The sequence below is a fragment of the Apteryx rowi genome, unplaced genomic scaffold (assembly GCF_003343035.1).
Source record: "Apteryx rowi isolate R43461 unplaced genomic scaffold, aptRow1 scaffold_223, whole genome shotgun sequence".
Lineage (NCBI taxonomy): Eukaryota > Metazoa > Chordata > Aves > Apterygiformes > Apterygidae > Apteryx > Apteryx rowi.
Genome location: NW_020448564.1, coordinates 617912 through 640032, shown reverse-complemented (window position 1 = coordinate 640032; position 22121 = coordinate 617912). Strand labels below are relative to the sequence as shown.

Below are 22121 nucleotides of genomic sequence, written 5' to 3'. Positions count from 1 at the left end.
TATTCTGCCCACTTCTCCTACTCTTATCTTCTGGCCTTTTTTTACAGACCCTGCTACAGTTAGAGCAGACACTCTCCTTGTATGTACTGAAAGACATTTCTCTCTTTATAACAAGGGCTGAAAATTCCATTTGCTACTTGCCCGCGATCCCACTTCGGCTCAAAAGCACTAATGATACCCAAGCAGGTTTTTTGGTGGTATTGCAGTGCCCAGTGTAAATCCCCTTTCTTGTTGCAAGAAGCACCTAGAAGAGAAACTGAAAACCCCACTAGAAAGTATGTGTTCTGCAGCTAACACTCACAAGGAGTGAAGGCCTGATCTACAGAGAAACTCAGCATAGCAGACTCTCCTGAACCAGCCCACTTTGACTGCAGCTTGCAAGGGAGAAACCAAAACAAAAAGCCAGTGCCTTCCAAAGGCATACAGCTTTCAGACCCTTGCAGTATTTCCCAGAAACTGCACGCAGATGTCAGTATCTTTGCTGATCAGAGTCTGCCCAGCAGCAGCATAAAATTAACACGATTCTTGTCAGGTGCAGAGCTGCTGCTGTTGCACCCCTCACAGACAACAGTGAAATTCAAGAATTGTGTCAATTTGATGATGTGGCTTAAGAACACCTTGTCAGACAAAACACAGTCTCCATGCACTGTGCTAGGACAACACCCCAGAACGTTAATTTAGGCACTTAGTTCAGGACATTATTTTGTTTGGAGGTGTCTGCAGCCCTCATGTTTTCCATGCTTCCATTTCTGACTTGTAGGTATCATCCTGTACCATGTAAATACCCAGGTTTTCAGACTCTGCCACTGAATGCACTTCTATTGCTTCCCTTCCCAGTGCTGATTCTCTTCATCACCATTTGCTCTTACAAGATTGAACCTGACCTTTAGCCTGCTTGAATAATGTCTTTCAATTACTCTGCCAGCTACGTGGGGTGTGGATCTGGTCTTTCTATGCATTTGCAAGGTGGGATGTGTCTCTGTGGTACTACAGAATTAATAGTGACTTTGGAGGATGTGTGCACAGACAGGCCCACAGGGCTTAAGTGTGCTGTTTAATCTTTATAAAAGGTAAGGGCAGCTATTTCAAACTGTGAAGCTCTGAATAATTGCATCCTAGCCTGACTGCATACCAAGTACCATCTCCCCCTTCCTSCTAGCCTTCATTTCCACTTCTGTTCTGTTCCACTTCTCAAGCCCAGAGTAGCACAGCATCAGTTTTCATTAGGCCTGCTTAAAGCCAGCTTGTGCCTCCTGTTTTTATCTTGCAGCTGGAACTCTACTCCATACCCATGCTGAAGAATTTTTTATTAAGTCCTAAAGAAGCATGTGCTACTGACCAAGCAGCCACAGGATGCTACATGGTAAATAATTTTTTCCTCTTGCCCATAAATTTCTGTCTCAATAATGTTTCGTCTGCCATCTCTGTTCAAATGTCACTTTCGGACTACTAGACTAGAGAAGCTTGGAAAGAATAGTGGTTCAAATTCAAAAGCAACACACAAGTGGTCATATTTCTCCAGTGTTTTACACCAGATGACCTAAGCCTACTTGCCCCACTCTACAAAAGCTGTAGGGTCTCCCATTGTCACTGCAAACAAGCATTTTCACATTTGCGTAAAACCAAAAAATATTTGCACTGACTCCTTGGAAAGACTTTCCAGGTTAGGAAGAGCATAGTAGGAAGGCTGGTGTGCTGGACCTCAGCTGCTTCCCTGCACTTCCAGTTTTGAGGCTGTCTTGCTTGGAACCACACTGGGTGTCCCAAGTTCTCAATTCTACATTCCCCTTTATTAAAAGAGGTGCCAGCCCCCAGGAACTAGCAATGAAATAAATGAAACCTGAACAAAATACAGTGATGGTTTCTTGGTGGAAATGGCCCAGACCAAGCACCAGGCTGTCTGGCATAGCTCCATCATGTTAAAAGGAACAGGATATCCCTGCTGTCCTAGCCTGTGCAGTGCCCCAAATGGGCTCAGTGCCCCATTGTACAACTGGATAAATCAATCTGCTTCATGCCTTAATCTGGGTATAACTTCACCATGACATGTGGGAATGGCATGCTGTCTGCTTTAAAAGAGCTGAGAGTGAAAAACATAGGGAGTCTCTGATATTATAAAGTGCTTCTTTAGAGAAACAAATCACAAATCAGAGATTACACAATTCTCTAGTTCTGTCACTAGAGGGTAGTGCAAGCCCTCCAGTCCATTCCTCCAAGAAGAGATGCCCATACATCTCCCCATAGGTCTTTATGGACTTCATTTTTCCTGGCTCTCAGAAATGGGGTCCAGCAGTACATAATGTCTGTGCTGAGGATATAAAGAGATTTGGAGAGAGGACAAAGAGCAGGGTTTGCTCCCGCCTCCCCAAATGCCAGTCACACATCCTAAAATGGGTCTGCTGTGGTCTTAAATTAATCATCCATGCCTTGTTACAGTGCCTTTCATGCTGATTTGGCAGTTTTAAGTCTGCCTTTCATTCAGGCAGAAATATTTCTAAGAATCAAATCAATCACTATTTTTGACTTTCCCAATACTTTGCCTTTTTTTGGTCTCTGGAGAGTGTCTTTCCATCTCACAACATGGCAGTCTCAAGGGAATTCAGTTGTTCTACTCCTGCATTTCACATTCATCAGAGCACAGAACGGTCCCTGGCTAGACATACTGAGAAGAAATGTTCTCCCCTGAACTAGTTTATTTTCCTGTTGGAGCAGGATGCTTTGGCAGCAAGCACAGCTAACTGAGAGAGGGAGACAACCAAGCTGAATAGTCCATAGATTTACTTCAGTCTGACAAAACATCTAAAACCTTGGCAAGTTAGTTATTAAACCATAAACTGGGGGAAATCTTTATCACTTGTGTCTTGAACCAGATGAAACCTTGGAAGAACATAGTGAAAATATCAATCATGCATTAGAAAAGAATGGAAGGCTGAGATCTAGTAGCTCTCCATAGCTTTTCTTTTCATGACCCTGTCCCCCATTTTAGKAGATAAAGAAGCAAACTAAAAAGGCATCCACCCTCTCCTCCACTCCTTCGCCCCTCACCTCAATATGAAAACATGCTTTCTTTTCTTCTACACTAGTAACCTTGTCACAGTAAATCCAGCCAACTAAACCCAAATGAGGAAAGGAGGGGTTACACTGGAAATCCGTCTGCACCCTGTCAGCCACTAAGACACTGAATATACTTCTGYCATTTATTAGGGCAGTGCACTTTAACATCATTTCAAGAACTGTGCACACAACCTGTTTTTCAGAAGGAGACATTCACCTTTCCCTCTGTTTGCCCAATACCTGCTTGCTGCCAAATATCAGAAAACATTTACATGAGAAATACCAATCTTACAATGAGACTGCCATTAAGTTGCCTCAGAATTATGCTTCATTTGATACAGCTTTTACTCTTCTTTGATCCTGGTCATTTTAATACAGAGATGATGACAGGATCTACTCACAGGTGCCTATGTTGAACATTTTTGCACCAATCAACCAGGCTCAGAACAAGGGACAGCGTAAGACCACAGAAGCAGAGAAGCACAGAAGTGCTGATGGGAGAGGTTTTACCTGAGATGCCTTCAGTACTCCGAACACTAGCATGACCTATGCTGAGGTGTTCATATTCCAGTTTCGTGTTCCCAAGGTCTTCTCCTGAATGTCCTTCACTGGCAAAAGAATTGGCCTCAATGCTTGAGCCTGGAGACCGTTTGGCCTTGCGACTGAAAAGCCCACTGGCAAAACGTTTTCCTTGCTTTGAGCTGGGCTGTGCATCTTCTTTCTTCATGTCACGAATAGATTCTCTAGATTTGGATTTATTTTTCAAGTCCACATGGAGCCGGCAGAACAGTTTCTGAGGACTCCGATTCAACTTGTTCAGGTTCTCCAGAGGTGGCTCAATCTCTGGGAGCTCTTGCTCCAATGTGATTAAGTCATTCAGGAACTGATTCAACCGTTTCTTTGACTCACTTGTTTCCTCCTTTTCCAAATTCCCCTGGTTTTCCTGCCTGTGGYGTGAAGCCCAGAGCATCATATCACCACGGGTTGCCCCTGCCACTAAACCATACTTGGGGTTGATGATCTTCCGAGCCACAGTGGAGGAATGAAGGCCTGGTGTACCAGCTCCAGAAAGGAACGGATTAGCAATACCTAGTTCTTTGTAGAAATTAACTTCCTCTGAAATGGCATAGAGCTCACGAAACTCAATGTCAAACATCTCCACATGCTGTCCTGTCAATACTAGCAGGATGTTTCTGTCAACATGGGATGAACTCCACGTGAAGCTAAGAGGAGGAAACAGAACTGACATTAGATTTTTGGGTGCCTACTTGACCCAGTCCACCTAACAATATCTAAAACACTTACTATGGGGCAATGCATAGCATTGTACCTTTTGTCCATATGTCCTTGCCAGCCTGGGTCAGGATAGATACCTGAAATTCTTTATTACTGTTCTTTATTAGGCATGCAGACCAGATGTGGAACAAAGGCCCTGCAACTCTGAAGAACACTTTATCCTTTTAAAAAAGCAATACTGCATCAATGGGAGGAGTCTCCAGACTCAAAATCTCACTGCAGAGAACTGACCACTGTGGCTGGTGGGGAGTCCTTGCTGGCCACCACCTGGTGCAGAGTGGAAGGATTTCTAGCACACTGAAACGGACCATTAGCATGGGCAAGTTCTCTTCTCCTGGGAGCAGCCTGTGCTCTGTGCCACCTTCTCTGTTGTCCCACTCTGATTGCTACAGGTGCCAAAAGATTATAAAGGCTGGGATAAGAAAGGGAATGACATGGGAGGAAGACTCTCTAGCAAAGCCACAAGTTATTCTGTATATGAAGAATGTAGCTCTGCCTTAAGCAAGAGCAACCCACCTGTAGGATCCTGTGGCCACTTTTTCACCATCCACCATGAGGAATCGAGATGCCAGTGTACCTCTGATCTTCCCTGCTGGCATGTAGAACCCAACTCCTGTCACAGAACGTATACGGATGTTCTAGCAGGGAGGTAAAAGACAAAATGTCACAATAAATAGGGCAGAGAATTAGATAATTGCCAGCTCCAAGTCTTAATATGTCACTCACATTATCTCACTACATCTGGGACTACAGCTCATTTTATATCAGCCACCAGAAATCAGAAGGGTTGCAGGAAGGAAAGCACAGCACCCAAGGCCCTGTTGTCAGCCCCTGTCTGTACAAGTCACTTCCCTCCATCAATTTATAGCCCTGTCTAACAGGTCAGTTTCTTTGTAACTCTGCCTGCTCTCTTAGCTATTCATCTTAGCCCTCTGGCAAGACAATGCTTTCAAAATCGAATAATCCTCCATGTCCAGTCTTGTGTTGCAGCTCAGAAGGCCCAGCCCTGTTCAGAGGAATGAATCAGAGGTAGCTCTGAATCATGTATGCACTTTCTGAAGCCTGATCCCCGTTCCACAGTACTCGTGAACTGTTCTCCAGACTAGGCTATCATCTGGACCACAACACCAAGGAACTTCCCAACACCTGTGCAGTCCAAAAGACACAGTTAGGTGCATATATTACCTTCCAAGGTGTGGAATGAAATATGAGGCAGGCCCAAATTAGGCTCTTTTCGTGTTTGTGTTTTGACACCAAAAACATACAGCTTGAAAAAAACCGGGCAAATTAGAAGACTAGACAATTTAATTATTGCAGAAGAGAGGAGAAAACAGTTCTATTACTCAGAACATGGATGTTTCCTGTCTGTGTAACAAAAGAACCCTGACCTTTATCATTTTGTTAAGAACCCCAAACACTTACAGTGTCCACCTAGGTTCTTCAGTGTTCAGAGGAGAGTGAAAGAACAGAGAACTTTTTTTGAACAGGAGTAGGATAAGTGTCTCTATTGATGTCCCAAATAGATTAGCAAGGAGAAGAGGAAGGCAAAATCTTTTATGAGATGAACTGAAGTAGTTAGAAGAAGATATTACCTCTCCCCAAACCTCCTGTCCCGCTTTTCCCCATTTGACCATCAAACCTACAAGTAATAAAAGAMAAGACTACCAGGGACAGAGAAAACACTGATTTAAGGTTACATGATCTGCTTCAACAGATGTGTGTCTGCATTTACTGTAAGAACACATTTACATACTGGACTGAGAGTTACTCTGCTTAGACTAATGCTGAAAGCACTCCATGGGTCCTGGCTGTCTGAGACTGAATTGCCAAACAGGTAAATGCACTGCCTCACAGGACAAAAAGCCAACAAAACCCCCCACATTTATTGTCAGCATAAGTTTAGAGCAAATTATCTTGTTGCTCTGACACACAAATTTAGACTGTTTTCTTTTTTCTACCATCTATTTCTGTAAGGATCCTTTAAAAATGAAAGGTAAAAATTATTGTGGTCTGAAGGAATAAATCCAGGGTTAGGAGTCAGATAGTCCCGAGTATAATCACAGTTGTGTCACTATTCCCTGTGATGCTTTGGGAAAGTCAGTTTACTTTTGCCTCATTCTTCCCCCATCTGCAGAACAAGAGAATCGTGAGGATTTGGCTAGTGCTAGTACAGCCTTAGATCCCACGAAGTGCTAAGTACTATTATTATGAACTTCACTGACAGCTTAAATATTGATAGGCTATASAAATCGGCATGCAGGAACAAGTGATTGTAAGAATGCAGAATTCTTTCAAAAAACAGTTTTCTGAATATAACACTTACATTTTGAATCTGTTCCTATTTTCCTCAGTAAAAATACAGCAGTGGCAGTAAAAATTCTGACTAACAGTAACTAATGATACTACCATTCTGCATTCATCTATTGCTTGATCCGTCTGGAGTTCTGTGTGGGCATTAGCTGATTAATCCTCCCAACACTGCTGAAAGTATTATTACCTTGTTTTAGAGATGAGGAATCTGAGAGAAAAAGATGAAGTGACTTGCCCAAGGCCTAGCAGTGAGTCATATGTGTGGGATGTTGAATGCAGGCTGGGCAGAGCACAGGAGCAAGGGTGCCCTTTGCAGCATTTGGAATAAGATTTGTAGTTGGGTGGCTGCTCACCTAAAATCATTTTTTCCTTGGTGAATAAAATTGGATTTGGGATCAATCATGGAATAGTGTCTGCAAGGTCAAGAAGGACCTCTGTTCTTCACATCAGTCAACAGCTCTGATATGCAATATGCATTTCTGAATCAAGAATTATCAGCCTGTGTGGAAACAGAAAGTTTCTTAGCATTTAACAAGTGTTGATTTTACTAGGTGTGCATGCTGCATCACCTTATTTTGGTGGAAAGAAGCACATCTGAATTTCTGCAGTAACTGAGCTACACTTAATACTTACAAATGCACAGATTGGATAGAATCCAGCAGCTGAACACATAAACCTCCTTGAACAAAGTAGGCACAGGAGGCATAAATACATCTTGAAGTGCAGAAAACAAGCATAAAGTCATATAAACATCAAGTCACTTAACAGGTTATTTGTATAATGTTTTCTGCCTTGAAGGATCTTGGAGCATTTGAAGACTGATGTATCAAGCTTGTGCAGAGGAGGAACAAGCTTGGGTTCATGTACGGAAGACTATACAACAGCAAAAGAGGAAAGGCAAATATATATGAGGTGTGATTTCAGCCATTTTCTTTGGGCACTAACGTTACAGTAGTAACAGATATTTTGGGTAATGGACCGGTTAGTTCCCAGACAGAAGAGAGAGACTTCTCCAGATTTGTATTCTTCTTGAAGCTTCTGTTGTAAACACCTGTGTAAGGTTTGTCATATCCTGGCTTCTGGAAGCTGCAGGCCGTGTTATATTTCCACATTTTCTTTACGCAGGTTTGCACCACTCCTCATCACAAGCAATGATTAATTGCTTGTGCCTGTCAGCAACTTATGCAGACTGGTAACACTCAAGCCTGACAAAGGATCCTAATACACACAGTGAAGGGATCAGTCTTTCTTGTTTTATTGTGACCCACTTTTAAACCTCACCCATAATCCACAGAAAGTTAAGTTAGACCCAGTTTAAAAAGTCAGAGAGAGACTGTGTTGTGACTGACACTTAGTTGTCCCTAAAGAGACCTGGGCAGCAGTGGCCAAGAGCTGATGTTGGGTAGGGTGAGATACACWAGATGGACCCTGAAGGCAAGTGCTGCAACTACTTCCATTAGGGAATCCTGTGTGTCCCTTCCCTCCTATATRTTGCAAAGCAAGCAGAGATCTTTATTTCAAGTTGGGATGGTTAGCACAAATAGATTTAAAACAGATAATAGACAGGCAACAGAACACAACAATAGCTGATGTATGACAATGACTCAACAGTCCCATACATTGGTTATGTTTATTCAAAGAGTAGTGATCCCCTTTCTGGTGCCCTTTAGAAAAATTAGATCCCTTCAGTCAGCAGCATCTGTTGGGATAATTCCTGTGCTCTGTTTCCTTGCACAACTGCTTCACCTGAGGGCAGGGCTGAGGGGGAGGCCCCAGAAGCCTCTTCTTTTCCGCTATAAAATCCTAGAGATGGAGATTCCAGAGAAAGATGAAAGAGGGGGAGATTCATGTGGACACACAAGATTCATGTGGGCAGACCCATAGTGACGACAAGGAATCTTTCTATTTCGTGGTGTGCAAAATTCTCATTTGTGGTGAGCAGGCCTCTAGGCTGGAGAGATGGGTGTTAGGTGCTCATTTTACACAGGGACACAAAAGCAACCACAATCTGGAAGCCTCCACCAGATAATACTGGGAAAGATTGTGGACTTACCCTATGTGTCTGCCCTAAACAGTTTTGGAAAAATTATTCCTGTGGAGGTAATAGTAGAACTTGCAGGCAGTCAGGTAGAATAGGATGGAATGCACCTAGCTGTACCTGGCCTGGCAATGTTATTACTGGGTATTATTTAGTTGGGTCTTTGGGAAAAGAGAGCCCTGGAACCCCCCATTTTCTAAAGGCCACAAGCAGCCTAGAAGAATTCTCTAACAGATCATTAAAAAAAACAAAGAATCCTGCATCACATCATGGTCATCTTCCCCCCTCACGTGAGTTAGGATTGGATGAGGAAAGCTGTGAGGAAAGCTGTGAGGTAAATATGTGAACCGAAATAAAACTCCAAAAAGCCTTAGAAAGAAACTTGGGGTGACATTTAAGAATTCTTGGAGTAAGGAAAGAAACTCCTTGCATGCTGGGAAAATGAACCTAAAAATTAACATGAAGATGAACTTCCTGCAGATACCACATTCCCTGGGTTTGCTTGGAGCTCTAGGTAAACTCCATGTCTTTGAACAGAAGTATCTGTTTCTGCAGTCTTAGCAGAAGCATGGAGGAGAGAACTCATCTAAAACCCGGTGAGGAGGCTCACCCTCTAGTTAACAAGAGGAGGACTTTTTGTGGACCTATGAATTTTATATACATGAGAACTTTGATCCATTCTGATCTCAGAACACCCTTGTGTGAAACATAACAGAAGTCTGGCAAACCATGTCCTGTAGGCTCAAGAAGCCATATGACTCATACATACAAGACATGATCTTACTAATATCCCAGGATGAATGTGCAGATAGTTGAATTTAAATGCACTTCAAGTGAACTCTGGCCTTGAAATGAGACAAAAAGTGATTTTTCCTCATTTTATGTTGAGAGTCAGTAACGAACTTTTTGTCTTATGCAGAGCAAGTTACTGCCCTCCTGTAACAGTTTCCTTCCTGTGAGACTCTGGGCAGATCATAACACCTTGTCATCTCAAACAGATAAAGTAGCAAGGATCCTTGTGAAAACCCTCAGCACTGTGCATAGACAAAGTGCAAAATCCAGTGTTAACAATAAATCTCCCTGTATTAGAACCTCGAGGTATTCACTCTGCTTTGGATGAACAGAGAGATGAAAACAAAAGGGCAGGAAGCACAGAGCAATCTCAGCATCTAATGAGGGGATGACAGAAGCCAGAATAAGCATCCTGACCCTGCAACAATGAAGGTCCATGGTAATGTGTCATCTCTTTCTCTGGGATCAGAACTTGCCTGTAAACCCAAAAGTTACTTCCCACATTGCTGCAGCTTCCCAAGCAAAAGCCATCCTGTAAATCTTGCAGAAGCATTCCAAAGGGGAGATGGGAAGAAGGCAGGGAGGAAAAGCATGAAATTCCCTTTGCTGACAAACTGTGGTCTGCTGGTCAAAGTCTTCTAGAAGAAAGCAAAATGGTTACACAAAAAGAAGGTGGAAAGGGAGAATGTTTTCCCTGTGGCTGAAAATCTGTAGAAGAAATTAATGCATCAAAGCAGATGTCAAGAGGAAGACACTGCATAAATGAGAAATGGGGAAATGATAGAGTTAACTGCACTAGAGACTCTGTTTTTTCCTCGGCAATTCCAATAACCTCTGTGATCCAGCAGCGGGGAATGAAATGATTCTGCCTGAAGAAGACTGGAGGTCCAGCTTGCTTTCTGGGTCTTCAGCATCAAAAGTGCAAAACAACCCTAGACACATTAGATCAGTGGGCTGAGGTGGGGGCCCCAATCTTCAAAGGGGAGAGTGTACCTGGCTGGAGATGCCTTGGGTAGCCAAAGCCTGTACTGACACAAACAGCAGCCCAGGTACATCCAAGGCAGCCTTGGAGAAAAGCATTACCAACCAGCTGTTTCTTAGCTGACAGACATGTAGGCCCAGGTGGAAAACAATAGGAATTAGGGCAGGATACTAAGAGCCTGTCTTCCTTGAAAGACACGTGACCTCTTTCTCCTTAGGGGAAGAGTCTTCCCAGTCCTTTCATAACACCCAGTGTGGCACCATAGAAAGGAATAAACTGCATTAACCTTGACAAGGCTAACTAAAGCCATCTCAGCCATACTGGGAAAGGAATATAACAACCCTAAGTGGGGAATTCAAGATACAGTATGAGACAGCTGAGAAAGGATAGGGAAGGTTTGAAAGCTGGAACGCTGCAGAAGAGTGAAGAACTAAATTAAAGAGGGATGTTAAAAAGTTCTTCTTCAGTTCAGTTTGTGTTTTGGACTCTTTTTGGCTGAAAGAGTCTAAAGAAAAACAGCAAGTACTGCTCTGAGAGTTGGGAAGCACAGAAGGGACAGAAGAGTTTTCTACCACTTTTGATAAACATCATTTTGAACTCTACCTCTTTGGAAAGCGTGATCTTGTCATGYAACTGGGGTGCTGCTGTTGCATGTCACTGGGATGTTCTGTGATGACATGCTTTGGCCTGGAAAGTCTGTGTAAATACTGATGTAGAAAGAGGTAAGAGGAGGAGCAGGAGGGGACCACCTGCTGTGTAAATATGGAGAAGGCAGACAAAAAGGAACTCACCTCTCCAACAACATTGCAACTTTTACTAAAATGCCAGGGTATCTCTTCTTGCACTCTATCCAGTAATGAAAATATTCAGTACTGAAGTTATCATTCCTGCACATAATGACACGGTAAGAAAAGTACTGGAAAACAGGTATCAGGGCAAATAAAGAGTTACTGCTGCTGTTTCAGTTTTGTACCAAAGAAACTCAAGCCTAGGCCACTGAATACTCCTGAAGCTTGAAACAGGTCTTGTATAATGATGCCTGTATCTCGCTTTCAAAGACACCAGACGAAGGAAACTTCCATCTCTCTTTTGAAGAAAGATGAGACAACTGCTCAGCTGGATGACTTTTTTGAGGGAGAAGTCCAGAAACTCAGAACAGAATGGTAGTTCACAGGAGCGGTGTTCAGATCTATGCAAGTCATTTTCATCCAGATTTAGGCTGGCTCTCCTTGAATAGTTATATAAGCTTCTCTAACCTTCAGAACCTCTTGAGACTTTTTTTTTTGAAACTATTAATTGAGTGTATATAGAAGATCTGCCCTTCCCCCAGGCAAAAAGGTACCTTTTACCTTCACTACTAAGGAAAACAGTTGGATCACAAGAGGGACAAGTTTTGCACCCCATAGATTGTTTCCAACATAGCAACTTCTCCAGTATCTGAAACAAGTCTCTAGTAGTGACAGTGTTTTAAGCTAATAAGCATTAAAACAATAAGAAGTATAATACTAAGTATAAACACACAATGTATTTCAGTCTGTGTATAATGGAAGGTGATCCTACTGAGGCTGCTTGTGCAGCCAAGCTAGGCTGACTACTGTGCTGTGCTGCATCCACTATATGAAGACATACTCTGTCATGGAACTTTATTTTCCTTTATTTTCTCAGGCAAAGGAGAACTACAAGCTCATACAGTCTACAGATGAGGTCAAAATGTCACTGCTGGTGAGGAAAGTTTTGATTTCACAGAACATATGTGTACTAAAGCTGGGATCCATGCAAACAGTAACTCAAAGATTTATTCAGGACTCTAGATGAGTTTGAATCCTTGAACAGGAAACCCACAGGAATTTCCTCAGACAAGTTTCTTCCCAAACAGAAATTTTTACTTCACAAGGCAAATAATCCAAGTCTTTCCTTTTTCTCTCTTTCCTTCTGTATCAGCAAGACACTCTCTTATTTGTCTATGTTCCATCAACCCCTGTCTCAGGTTCTGTGATGTGACTGATAGATAGGAAGAGATATGTCCATCTGTCCAAGTAAGTTCCAAAGTACCTTACAACTTAAAAAGGTCATTGACCTGTGGGAGATAATGGCCCATTATTGAATATCTTACCCGGATCTGCAGGTCCTTGAGGTCAAGGCATCTGCACATTTCCAAGAAAAGCTTCACACCCTCGTCATCTAGGATTATATAGACAGGGATCCAACGCTTATATGCTGCATCAACAATATCTTGGAAGATGTCCCGATCTGTAAATATATCCATGACCACTGCAATAATCTGGAAAGAAGAAGATAGTAGATAGGCAACTAAATAAAACATTAGGAACTGAAAGGGAGGCCCATCACACCGACGCAAAATAAAGGAGAGCACTGATACCAGAATATGGAGGAGGAGGATATAGGGGAGACAAAAATACAGGAAAGTACATGCCCAAGCACTTCCAACAATCTCATAATTTTCTGGCATGGCTCCTGCTGCACTTTGGAAGGAACTTAGTAAATCTCTTTCAGGGTTCTCCTTCTTCTAGGGGAAGATGGCTTACTTCAGAGGCTTGAAGAACACCAAAGCCAAATACCCAGTTTTCCTCTGTACTGTGAAACCCTCTTTGCCTCCATAAGGATCCTCTTAAACAAAGAACACTGAAAAAAGATTGAAAAAGAAGAGTGAAAAACACAACTCTAGCAATTATCACAAGGTGAGTAATAGAAGAATGAATGTAGAGAGGAGTCGGGACACGGCTCCTCAGCCATAATGCATTGTGCAAACAATGAGAATTTTATTTTTCTGTTTTACCAATTCCCTGTGAGAACTCTGCTGTCAAGGCTGGCTTCACAAGAAATGTTCTTTGAAGCTCAAACATAAAAACCTCATGCTTGTCAAGAAGGGACTTGTGTGCATGTTCTAGATTTGGAGGCAAAATGATCATTCCGTCTCTTCACATGTACATTTTTCTGATACAAAACTAATCCCTCTTTCCAGGCACAGAAAAGCAAAAGGCTGCACTGATATGACAAACAGATAAGCCTGAATATTCATATTCATAGGACGAGTAACAACAAAAACAAGGTTATGGGAAACTTGTATGATGTTCTTATATGTTCTTTCTGTCTCTCTGTCTCTCCACACTTTCTATAGCTTTCACACCGTTAGAGATATCAATTCACTCTTTTTTCCTGAAAGACTTATTCTCCTCAACCTTTGGAAGGCTGTGAATGAAGGAAGCTATGTTTTCCTAGTCCCACTGGGAAACGCCAACATGGTGGGTCAGAGCACTCACGCTGACAGTGTCCTCGGAAGCAATGTGGCTAAATTCTAAATTCCCTGTGCCCTGAGGTCACAGGATCAAGCCAGACTGTGTTGGGGCAATGCAAAAAGGTGTGAGAGGAGTTTAAGAATGGATCAAACAACAGAATTTTCTTAAGCAGCTTGAGTTGTAGGACCCCTTGTGAAAGGGGGAATAATTCCCACCAGAGATCACTTTCCTTTGAAAGTATCCTTGAGCAAATGGGGTTTTGGGAAAGGGATGCCATGCTAAATGGCATCCCCTAGACTGTTCTTGTTGCGTCTCTGCTTGTACAGCCAACAACAACCAGCACCTCTGCTCTGCCAGGCTCCTTCTGTCAGCAGTGCTTACACAAGCTTTTCTTTGATAGAAAAAAAAAAGAAGCTGCCATTGTGTTTATGCCCATCATTAACATGTACGTTCTTGATACAGGTGACCTATGATGGAACTCCATTATAAAATAATAGTAAGACTCTTGATAAATTCTGCTAAGTAGAAGAACTGAATTCAGGTCCCACCTTAGTTCTTATTTTCCACACAAAGCAGCAAGATGCATGGAATGTTATCAGAACTTCTGAAAAATTAAAATATAGGGAACTTATGCCACTTTATTTCTAAACAACTTATTGTACAGACAGATTATGATTAAAGGCATGAGGTTTTCATGCATTAATTAAAGCATGTTATTTTCTCCCCCATACACACACTCTGATGTGGATGCTGTTTTTCAGGAACATGGACACCAGAGAGGATTCATTTGAAGTAAGAACATTCACACAGGGACTTGATCAAGAATAGCTAGCAAAAGTGTGAATTTTGTTTTCTTTCCATCCCCTCTGCAAGGAGTCCAACATCTGCAGAGATTTCAGCACACCTATTTAACTACTAATACTCGCCTTGCAATCTGAAGGGACAGTCCCCTCAATGCTTTGGGTCTCTAAGTCGAATTGGGCTTCTTTGCAAAGCCATGGACTAAACCCATGAAAAATGTACCCCTCCATGGACAACTGATCAACTGCCTTGCAACTGGCACTTCCAAGCTGGCAAACTGAGGTAGGGAGCACCCCCATTGCTAATATGTCACAGTCTTCCCAACCCCCCATCATAGTTAGTGATCTGTCAAGATTATCTAGGAGTGTTCCCAAATCCAGCAAGTCAGAGCATGAGTGTCTACCCCTGCAAGAATTTTTTCCCATTCCTCTATCATCTACCCTATGGATAATAACACTACTTATCTATAGGGGACATAGGTGTGCCTGGCTCTTCTTAGATATGTACAGATTGGCAAGCATTAACTTGCCAATCTTATTGCGGCAAGGTAGCTTAATTAACGCAGGCTCGTTAAACACTGATGATAAGCCACCCGCAGACATTTGCCAAATATTGCTACTACCTGTTTAGACCTCCCCCAGCCACAACACTCAGCTGAATGAAAAGCTGCTGCCTGGAGATTTTATTTTCCAGGGCCAGCTCAACTGAACACAATAGGCATAGTTATCTAAGAAAAAGGCCATTAAACACTTAAATGGCTGTTAAACGTGAAACCACCTTTGAGCTGGGAGGGGCACAGTTCATCTGGTCAGCAAAAAATTGCCAAAGAAATTAATGACTTTCAGGTGCCAGGAACAGCTATCAAAAAGAGCCAAGTTTCCCTATCATCACACCATTTGTAGAAGCATTTATGCCAGTGCAAAGAGGATGTGAAGTTACACCAAATCAGAATGAAAATATTTTACAGCTTCTGGTTTCACAACGGTCATTATGGAGTGTGAATGTATCTCTGCGAGCAGGTAGCTGAAGAGAGCACAGATTAATGTCTTTCTGGAAAATTTTCTGTGTGTCCCAGCAGGTTTGGTCTTAACAAGTCTCTGCAAGGGGTGCACATATAGTTTGTGCCTGGAGGCGGGGGAGGAGGAAATAACCACTGAATTAGCCTCTCACAGAAAGCAACAAAACTAAGAGCAGGAATGAAGGGCCTTACACTATTACCCCTTTCCACGGGGTGGATGTCAGCTCTGAAGGRAATCATTTCCTGTGTAATATTTCCCGGAAACTTCACCTGGACCCAGCAAAATCTCATCATTGTCCCCTACCTATCCTTGTGCAAGCTCTTGTACCTTCCCGGTTGGTTTGTTTTCTTGCCAGAGGTGCACTGTCACCCCCAAGAGCCTTTTCCAGCCAAAAATAAATAGGAGGAGCTGCCACATATGTCTGGACTCCGGCTGCCTGGCAATCAAGGCCAGATGGTATTGAGACCACAAAAAAGCCCCATGAACACACTCACAGCACTGCGTTTAAATAGGGCTACCTGCAAGTACAGGAGAGGTAGCAGGAACAGCATCACGATGTGTGCTCCTCTGAACCAATGAATCAGATGGGGACAGCACAAAATGAACCTCTGATACCAAACCCCAGGAAGAGGCGGCGGGCGTTAACCCCATCCCGGATGTCAACTCTTATTTAATTTCGGCAAACCATAATGTTATGATGACTGGCAACGAACTGCACGAAAAACTGTACCGGATTGACTGCAACAAGCTGGGGGCCCACCATGCTCTCCAGCTTTGGCATGGAAAAAGGCAGCAAAGAAAATCTGGGTGTTGGAGGGCTCCCGACACCCTTCCACCCCACATGTCCCGGCCAGGCCCTCGCCGCTGGCCCCCCACACCGCTCCCACACCTGCAGCTGCCCCTGCCCTCGGCCCGGCGCCCCCTGGCCATGCTGCAGACCTGCGAGGGAAGGCGAGGCGGCCGACGTGGGTGGCTCCCGCCTCGCCAGGGATGGCGGRTCATGTGGCGCCAAGCCCAACCCCGCTGCCATGGGGCCGGCCATGGCCACTGGCCCCGGCGGGTCCCCAGTTTGGGGGGGGCCAGCCCTACCTTCTGGGCCTGCTGGATCATGTCCCGCACCACCTCCTTGAGGTGGGGCGCACTCTCCTCCTTGCGCGGGTGCGTGAAGAGGCCCACGCGGCTGATGCCCCGGTAGAAGGTCTTGTCGGTCCAGCCCAAGTCCAGCGGGGGCACCTCCGTGTCGGAGCACTCGGGCCAGTAGGCCAGCGAGAGGGTCTTGCCGCCGGGCCCACGCAGCACTTTGCTGCCCTCCTGGGGGTCATTGTAGCCCCGCCAGCTGGCCCGCAGGGCCTGCAGCTCCTGGCTGGAGAGGAAGTCRCGGAGCTGCTCCTTCTTCAGCTTCTCCCTGTAGGCCGCCTCGCCCCGGGTGACCAGCGCTTCCAGGGCCCGGCGCTGCTCCTCGCTGTAGTAGAAGCGGGCCTGGGCCTCCGTCACCTTCTCGTTGACGTGCGAGTCATCCAGGAGGATCACCTGCGACTCCGCCATGCTGCCGGCACCCGCAGCGGCGGCCGGGGAGGCTGCGGAAGGAGGGAAAGGCAGGGCAGGGACCGCCTCACCTGGCGCGGCCCGCGCCCGCCCTGCCGGGTGGAGCGGCCCCGCGCCGCCCCGCGCCGGCCCCTCGCGTGCCCCCCGGCTCAGCGCAGCCGGGGTGCCTCACCCCCGTGCTGGAGACACGCTGTTCCCCCTCCTCGCCCCGGGCCCGCGCGTGGTCCTGGCCCCCGGGGGCTGGCCTGCCCCCCGGCACGGCTGGACTCGTGGGGACAGGGATGCCTGAGCAGAGCCCCTGGAGGAGAGCCAGGCCTGGGCAGTGTGTTTGGGGGAAAAGCCCTACTGTTGTAGGGGGGGAAATGCAAAAAATTATTTAGGAGGGATTTCCCCCCCCCCTTTTTTTTACCATGGTGGCTGCCTGTTCATTGGGAAAGAGGGGATGTGTACCTGCCGGGGGGTGAGGGCAGAGCATGGGTGAAGTGCTGAGGTGGCCACAAGCCCCAGCTGGCTGCTGGCCGGCCTTTTCCAAGCCCGGTAAAGAAACAACAAGAGCATTTTGGTGACTTGCCGTACAGCAGGACGCTGTTTGCAGATAGGAAGATGACAGAGTGATTTGCCCGAGGCCACCCAGCAGGCTTGTGTCAGAGCTGGGAACAAAACCGTGCTGCACCAAGTCTCTAGCTGGGAGTGTGAATAAATACCCCTGGCTTTACACACATCTCAGTGGAGAGACTAGGGGCTGTAATGATAAATTATGATTTTGCGTGGTATGTGAGAGTTGCTAGGGGCCCTAATCAGGATTCAGGCCCCACTGGGGTTTGCAGTGAATGCACAGAGTAAAAGGCAGTTCTCCTCCCCTTGCAGCCCAAGGACAGAGCTGGTAGGGATGAGCAAAGAAATGGGGATGAAGGCAAGGCAGTGATGAAATACAAACATTCAGAAACATTTGCAGTGCTTTACATCTGTGATTAGCCTTAAATGCTCACAGGGATAAAACACACAAACTGTAGGATCAGAGCTACTGGAGTTCTTCTTTGTCTCCTCTATAGATATCATCACCTGTGGTCAGTGTAAGTTAGTCTAAAAATCCAAGGATGAGGTGCAGCAGCTTAGCTCTTTCTGTGCTGTTCCTCTCCTTTAGATGAAAGGGAGGATGTTAGTATTGCAGACTGTCAATCAATAGCTTTTTCTAGCACGAAATTCACTTAAAATTTGAAATTGCACTTTGCAGGGATCTACTCTTCTGCCTATCAAATCCCCTTTAAAAATTAATTTTAATATAGGTTCTTTTAGCCTAGTTTCCTGTGGAAACGACTTACATTATCGCAGTGTCCACATCTGTCTGCTTCTCTGTCCATCTCTCTAATATCTTTTGAACCCACTGGCTAATTTTGAACAAGTCTGGCAGAAAGATAGATTCCTCAAAGGCAATTACACCCCTACAAGTTTTGTGAAAATAAACGGCCTGATGGAGAAAAGAAGCAGTCCCCTAATAGGGAAAGTCGCAACATGAGTTCGTGCCTTACTAGACTCCAGATATTCCATACAAGTGGAAACACTAGTAAGTGTCTGAACTGTATGAAAACCTTCAGCTGCAGTTTATGTCATCTTAGACACCCCAGTCAGTCAACCACAGTATACAAATACATACAAGATGCAGCTTTGTTAGTGCCAGCGCTCATTGAACTACTTTTATTTTTTCTGTACCAGAGGCTGCCATCAGCTTTGCTATTATTTCATGGTGGCTAAATAAAATCTCTTTAATCCTTGTTGCTCTATTCATTCATAGCTGCACAATGTAATCCTTTGTGTTCAGGTAAGGCTCCCACATGAGTAGGTTCACAAATGTATAGTCTTATATTTAAAAGCAAGCAAATGTTTCCCACATCCAAGTAAAAGCAGCAGAGATTTTTCAGTTTGCTGTGATGAAGGGTTTAGTCCCCATTTTTCACCCTAAAATATAAAGTGTTGTATGTGGGTTGATACGATAAATTGGGGTATAGAGTTGTGCAAAAGCTGAGAGAGCCCCTTTCCTGATGCATGCATGCATCATACCCCCCTCCCCCTTCACACTGTGCCTCCCCCCCAATTCTCCCAGCTATTCATTTCAACCAAGCACATTTTGTATACTTCTTGGTTTGATGATTCAGTCCCTTCTGCTATACCCTGACCCTCCAGCTGACAGCCTCACCTAAAAGACTGACAAAAAGAACCATGAAAACAAACTGCCTTCTTCTGGCACAGAGGTAACCCAGCCCTTCAGGACTGGAGAAGAAGAAACATGGCAGAGAGGGTGGGGGGAAATACCTGTGACTGGCTCTGCCCCTCTGGGATTGACGAGCGAATCCCAGTTTCCACTCTACCTGAAGCTCTTCATTCTTGTTTTGGCTCAGGTTTTCCTCCCCGACCCTACCCCTAGCTCAAGAGAAAGAAGAAAGAGGAACCTTGTTTTTAAATCAGGCTGAGGCAGTTGCTAATCCACACAGACCTGCAACATCAGTCCTTTCATTTATTTCTTTTCCTGCAGATTACTTGCTGAAGGGGTTGTGTATGCATAGGCAGGGCTGGGTCTCTTTGCTTTTGACCTTTGTTTGGGTGTCCTCCCAGCCAAGCCCCGGTTAAGGTCTAGCTTACTTTTCTGGTCTGKTTCCAACACATTTTCCAAAGGATGCAAACTAACCTATCAGGAAATATTACCTCTTAGCAGGTATTACTGTATTACTGTAACCCTCCCCCAACCCCATTACAGTATTTAAAATCTTCTGCCTTCAAACACCTCCCACGTATATTCTGGTTACTTGGGTCTCATTGCTTCACTTTCCTTTGCAAGGCAGTGCAGGTTGTGCATTAGATAAAGATATGACACCTTATATTTAGCATTAATTGTAACTGTGCTTGTCCTAAGCATAAATATCTCTTGCCAGTCCTTCCTGTGTAATTTCAGTCTCTAAATAGCCCATCTCATGATATATTCTTAGATAAATTTCCCAGTGGTGTTTTTCTTGTGACATAAACTGCTACAAGCTCTTGTTATAAAACTTTGGGTGCTTGGCTCTTTAGGAATAAAATTCTGATGCCTACCCCATCATCTTTCCTTTACATCTAGTTTTTCCCTAGAGAAAAGAGATATTAAAAATAAAGGATTATTTTGTCACAAAATAGCCGCATACTGGAACCCTTGTGTGTTGGGGGGGTTATCCTCCAAAACAAACCAACATGATCAACCAAAATGACTCTGGTCATCTATAATACATTTTGACTTTTCCATGCAAAGAGGGAACTAGTTAAAAAAGACTTTTGCAAAGAAAACAGAATGGCTCAAAGGATGGAGAATACAATAGAGATATTTCCATTTCTCAATTTGTCAGCTGCAGTTTAGCTGAGGCGATGGGGCTGTCCAGAAATGGAAAAGTAAACACATATGTGTGCCTGTGCCATGGCTGCTATTAAACACTAGTCCTTCCCTGTGCTGGTTGGCACCAAAGCAAGAATCACAAAGGCTTGGTGGCGACTGTGTCTTTTCACCTCTGCTCTCTGCAGTCTGGATCCAGGAGTTTGTGGGAAAAGTTATTATGCATGCAGTTGGCCACACTGTGCTTATCCTGAGTCTGAAATTTCTGTTTGCAAGGGCTGCCAGTCCAGTACAGGAATGGGTGCATTAGCCACATCCAAGTGTTGGCAAAGCTAAAAGGTCTCAAGCAAGGTGATTTCAGGGTGGAGAGGAAGAAGCGTTTGCCTTCACTGTTCTCCCCTCCAGCAACCCAAAGAGCTCCAGGCAGTGAAAGGTAGGTGTGTTACTTCTGCAGCAGTGACAGACTGCAATCTGGAAGATGAAGAAATGCTTTCAGATGCTTCCTTTCTGTCATATTACACTGCCTCAGGGAGAAAACCTAGCTGCTAAATTGGAGAATTGCCGCAACTGAGTCAAATGCTTCTGGCCTCCCACTCAGTTCTTCAGCTGTTGTTTCCGTGCGAGGGTAAATAGGTAAGAGAGTCTTATGAAGAGAGCAGAAAGGAATAACTACATTCACAGGATCGTTTCTTGCAGTGAGGTATTTGCTGACTGAGCACACACAGAAAGGCCTTTTGCTGCTTTCCACTGTCTGCTCCCATTTACAGGGCAACAGATTGAGGCAGCTTCCTGTAAGAAATAATGCTGACTCAGGTCTCTTGTTTAATCCTTCAACTCCTGTAAAGGCAAGGACTCAAAACTGGTTTTGATTAAGAACTCAGCTGAGATACACTGTGGACCTTGGTCAATTCATTTTTTGTGCCTCGGTTCCCCATCTGTAAAATGAGGAAAATATTGCCTACTTCACAGGACTAATGCAAGGAATAGCTTTAAAAAACCCAAACCAATGTCACCTACATTTAATTTTGTTTCTCCTGAAAAAAAGTGGAAAAAAAAGACAGCTGTAGAGTCCCTTTGCAAATGAGCCAAGCCCTAAATGGAAGAGCTTGCTGAAGAAAATAGTGGGGAATAAGCAATGCAGTCTCTGAATAGGATGCTTAATTGCAGCTATAATTATGTAGCTCTCAAATCACAGTGTGCTTTACAGACAAAGGAACACCAGCAATGTGGGCGTGTATAAGTTAAGGCAGCAACAAATATACAGCATCTTTTACTTACCTGTGTCCTTGCCACCTGTCAGGGCACATTGCTACTGATTCTTTGGAGAAGAAAATGTTCAGATAAGAGTTGATGGAAGCAAGAAGTGGAGCACAGAAGGAAAGCTGGGGGTATCCAAGGCAGAGGCAGTGGCAAGTGGGAAGGAGAACGGACTGGAAGGAAGCAATGGTTGAAGCAGTCTTGATATGGTGGTGCAGAAAAATGAGCTGGAAGATCCATCAGCTAGTGCAAGCAAGATGAGATGCAAGATGTAGGCTAGGCAGAGTTATATGGGTACGATAAGTACGAGATGTCCAAATGCTATGTGGTGGATAAGAGGGAGTCACTGGAGGGAACACAAGGGAGACATGATGGGTCCAAGAGTGAACAAGTTCATTTAAGGAGCTGCATAATC

At 44.4% G+C, this 22121-nt stretch overlaps 1 protein-coding gene across 2 annotated transcripts in view; it reads right to left on the bottom strand.

Moving 5' to 3' along the window:
* FAM83F (family with sequence similarity 83 member F) overlaps nucleotides 1-21806 on the bottom strand; it is a 29952-nt gene extending 8146 nt beyond the window's left edge. Inside the window, exons 1-5 of one of the 2 annotated variants that reach the window (XM_026065000.1) lie at nucleotides 21728-21806; nucleotides 16639-17126; nucleotides 12586-12753; nucleotides 4867-4988; nucleotides 3565-4277 (exon numbers count right to left, since the gene is read on the bottom strand). In XM_026065000.1, the coding sequence (XP_025920785.1) occupies nucleotides 3565-4277; nucleotides 4867-4988; nucleotides 12586-12753; nucleotides 16639-17094 (1459 nt within the window). In that variant the 5' untranslated portion in view covers nucleotides 17095-17126; nucleotides 21728-21806. Of the gene's footprint in view, nucleotides 1-3564; nucleotides 4278-4866; nucleotides 4989-12585; nucleotides 13116-16638; nucleotides 17127-21727 lie in introns of those variants that run through there. The other variant, XM_026065001.1, reaches the window with a different exon arrangement.
* Between the last annotated feature and the right edge of the window lie 315 nt (nucleotides 21807-22121).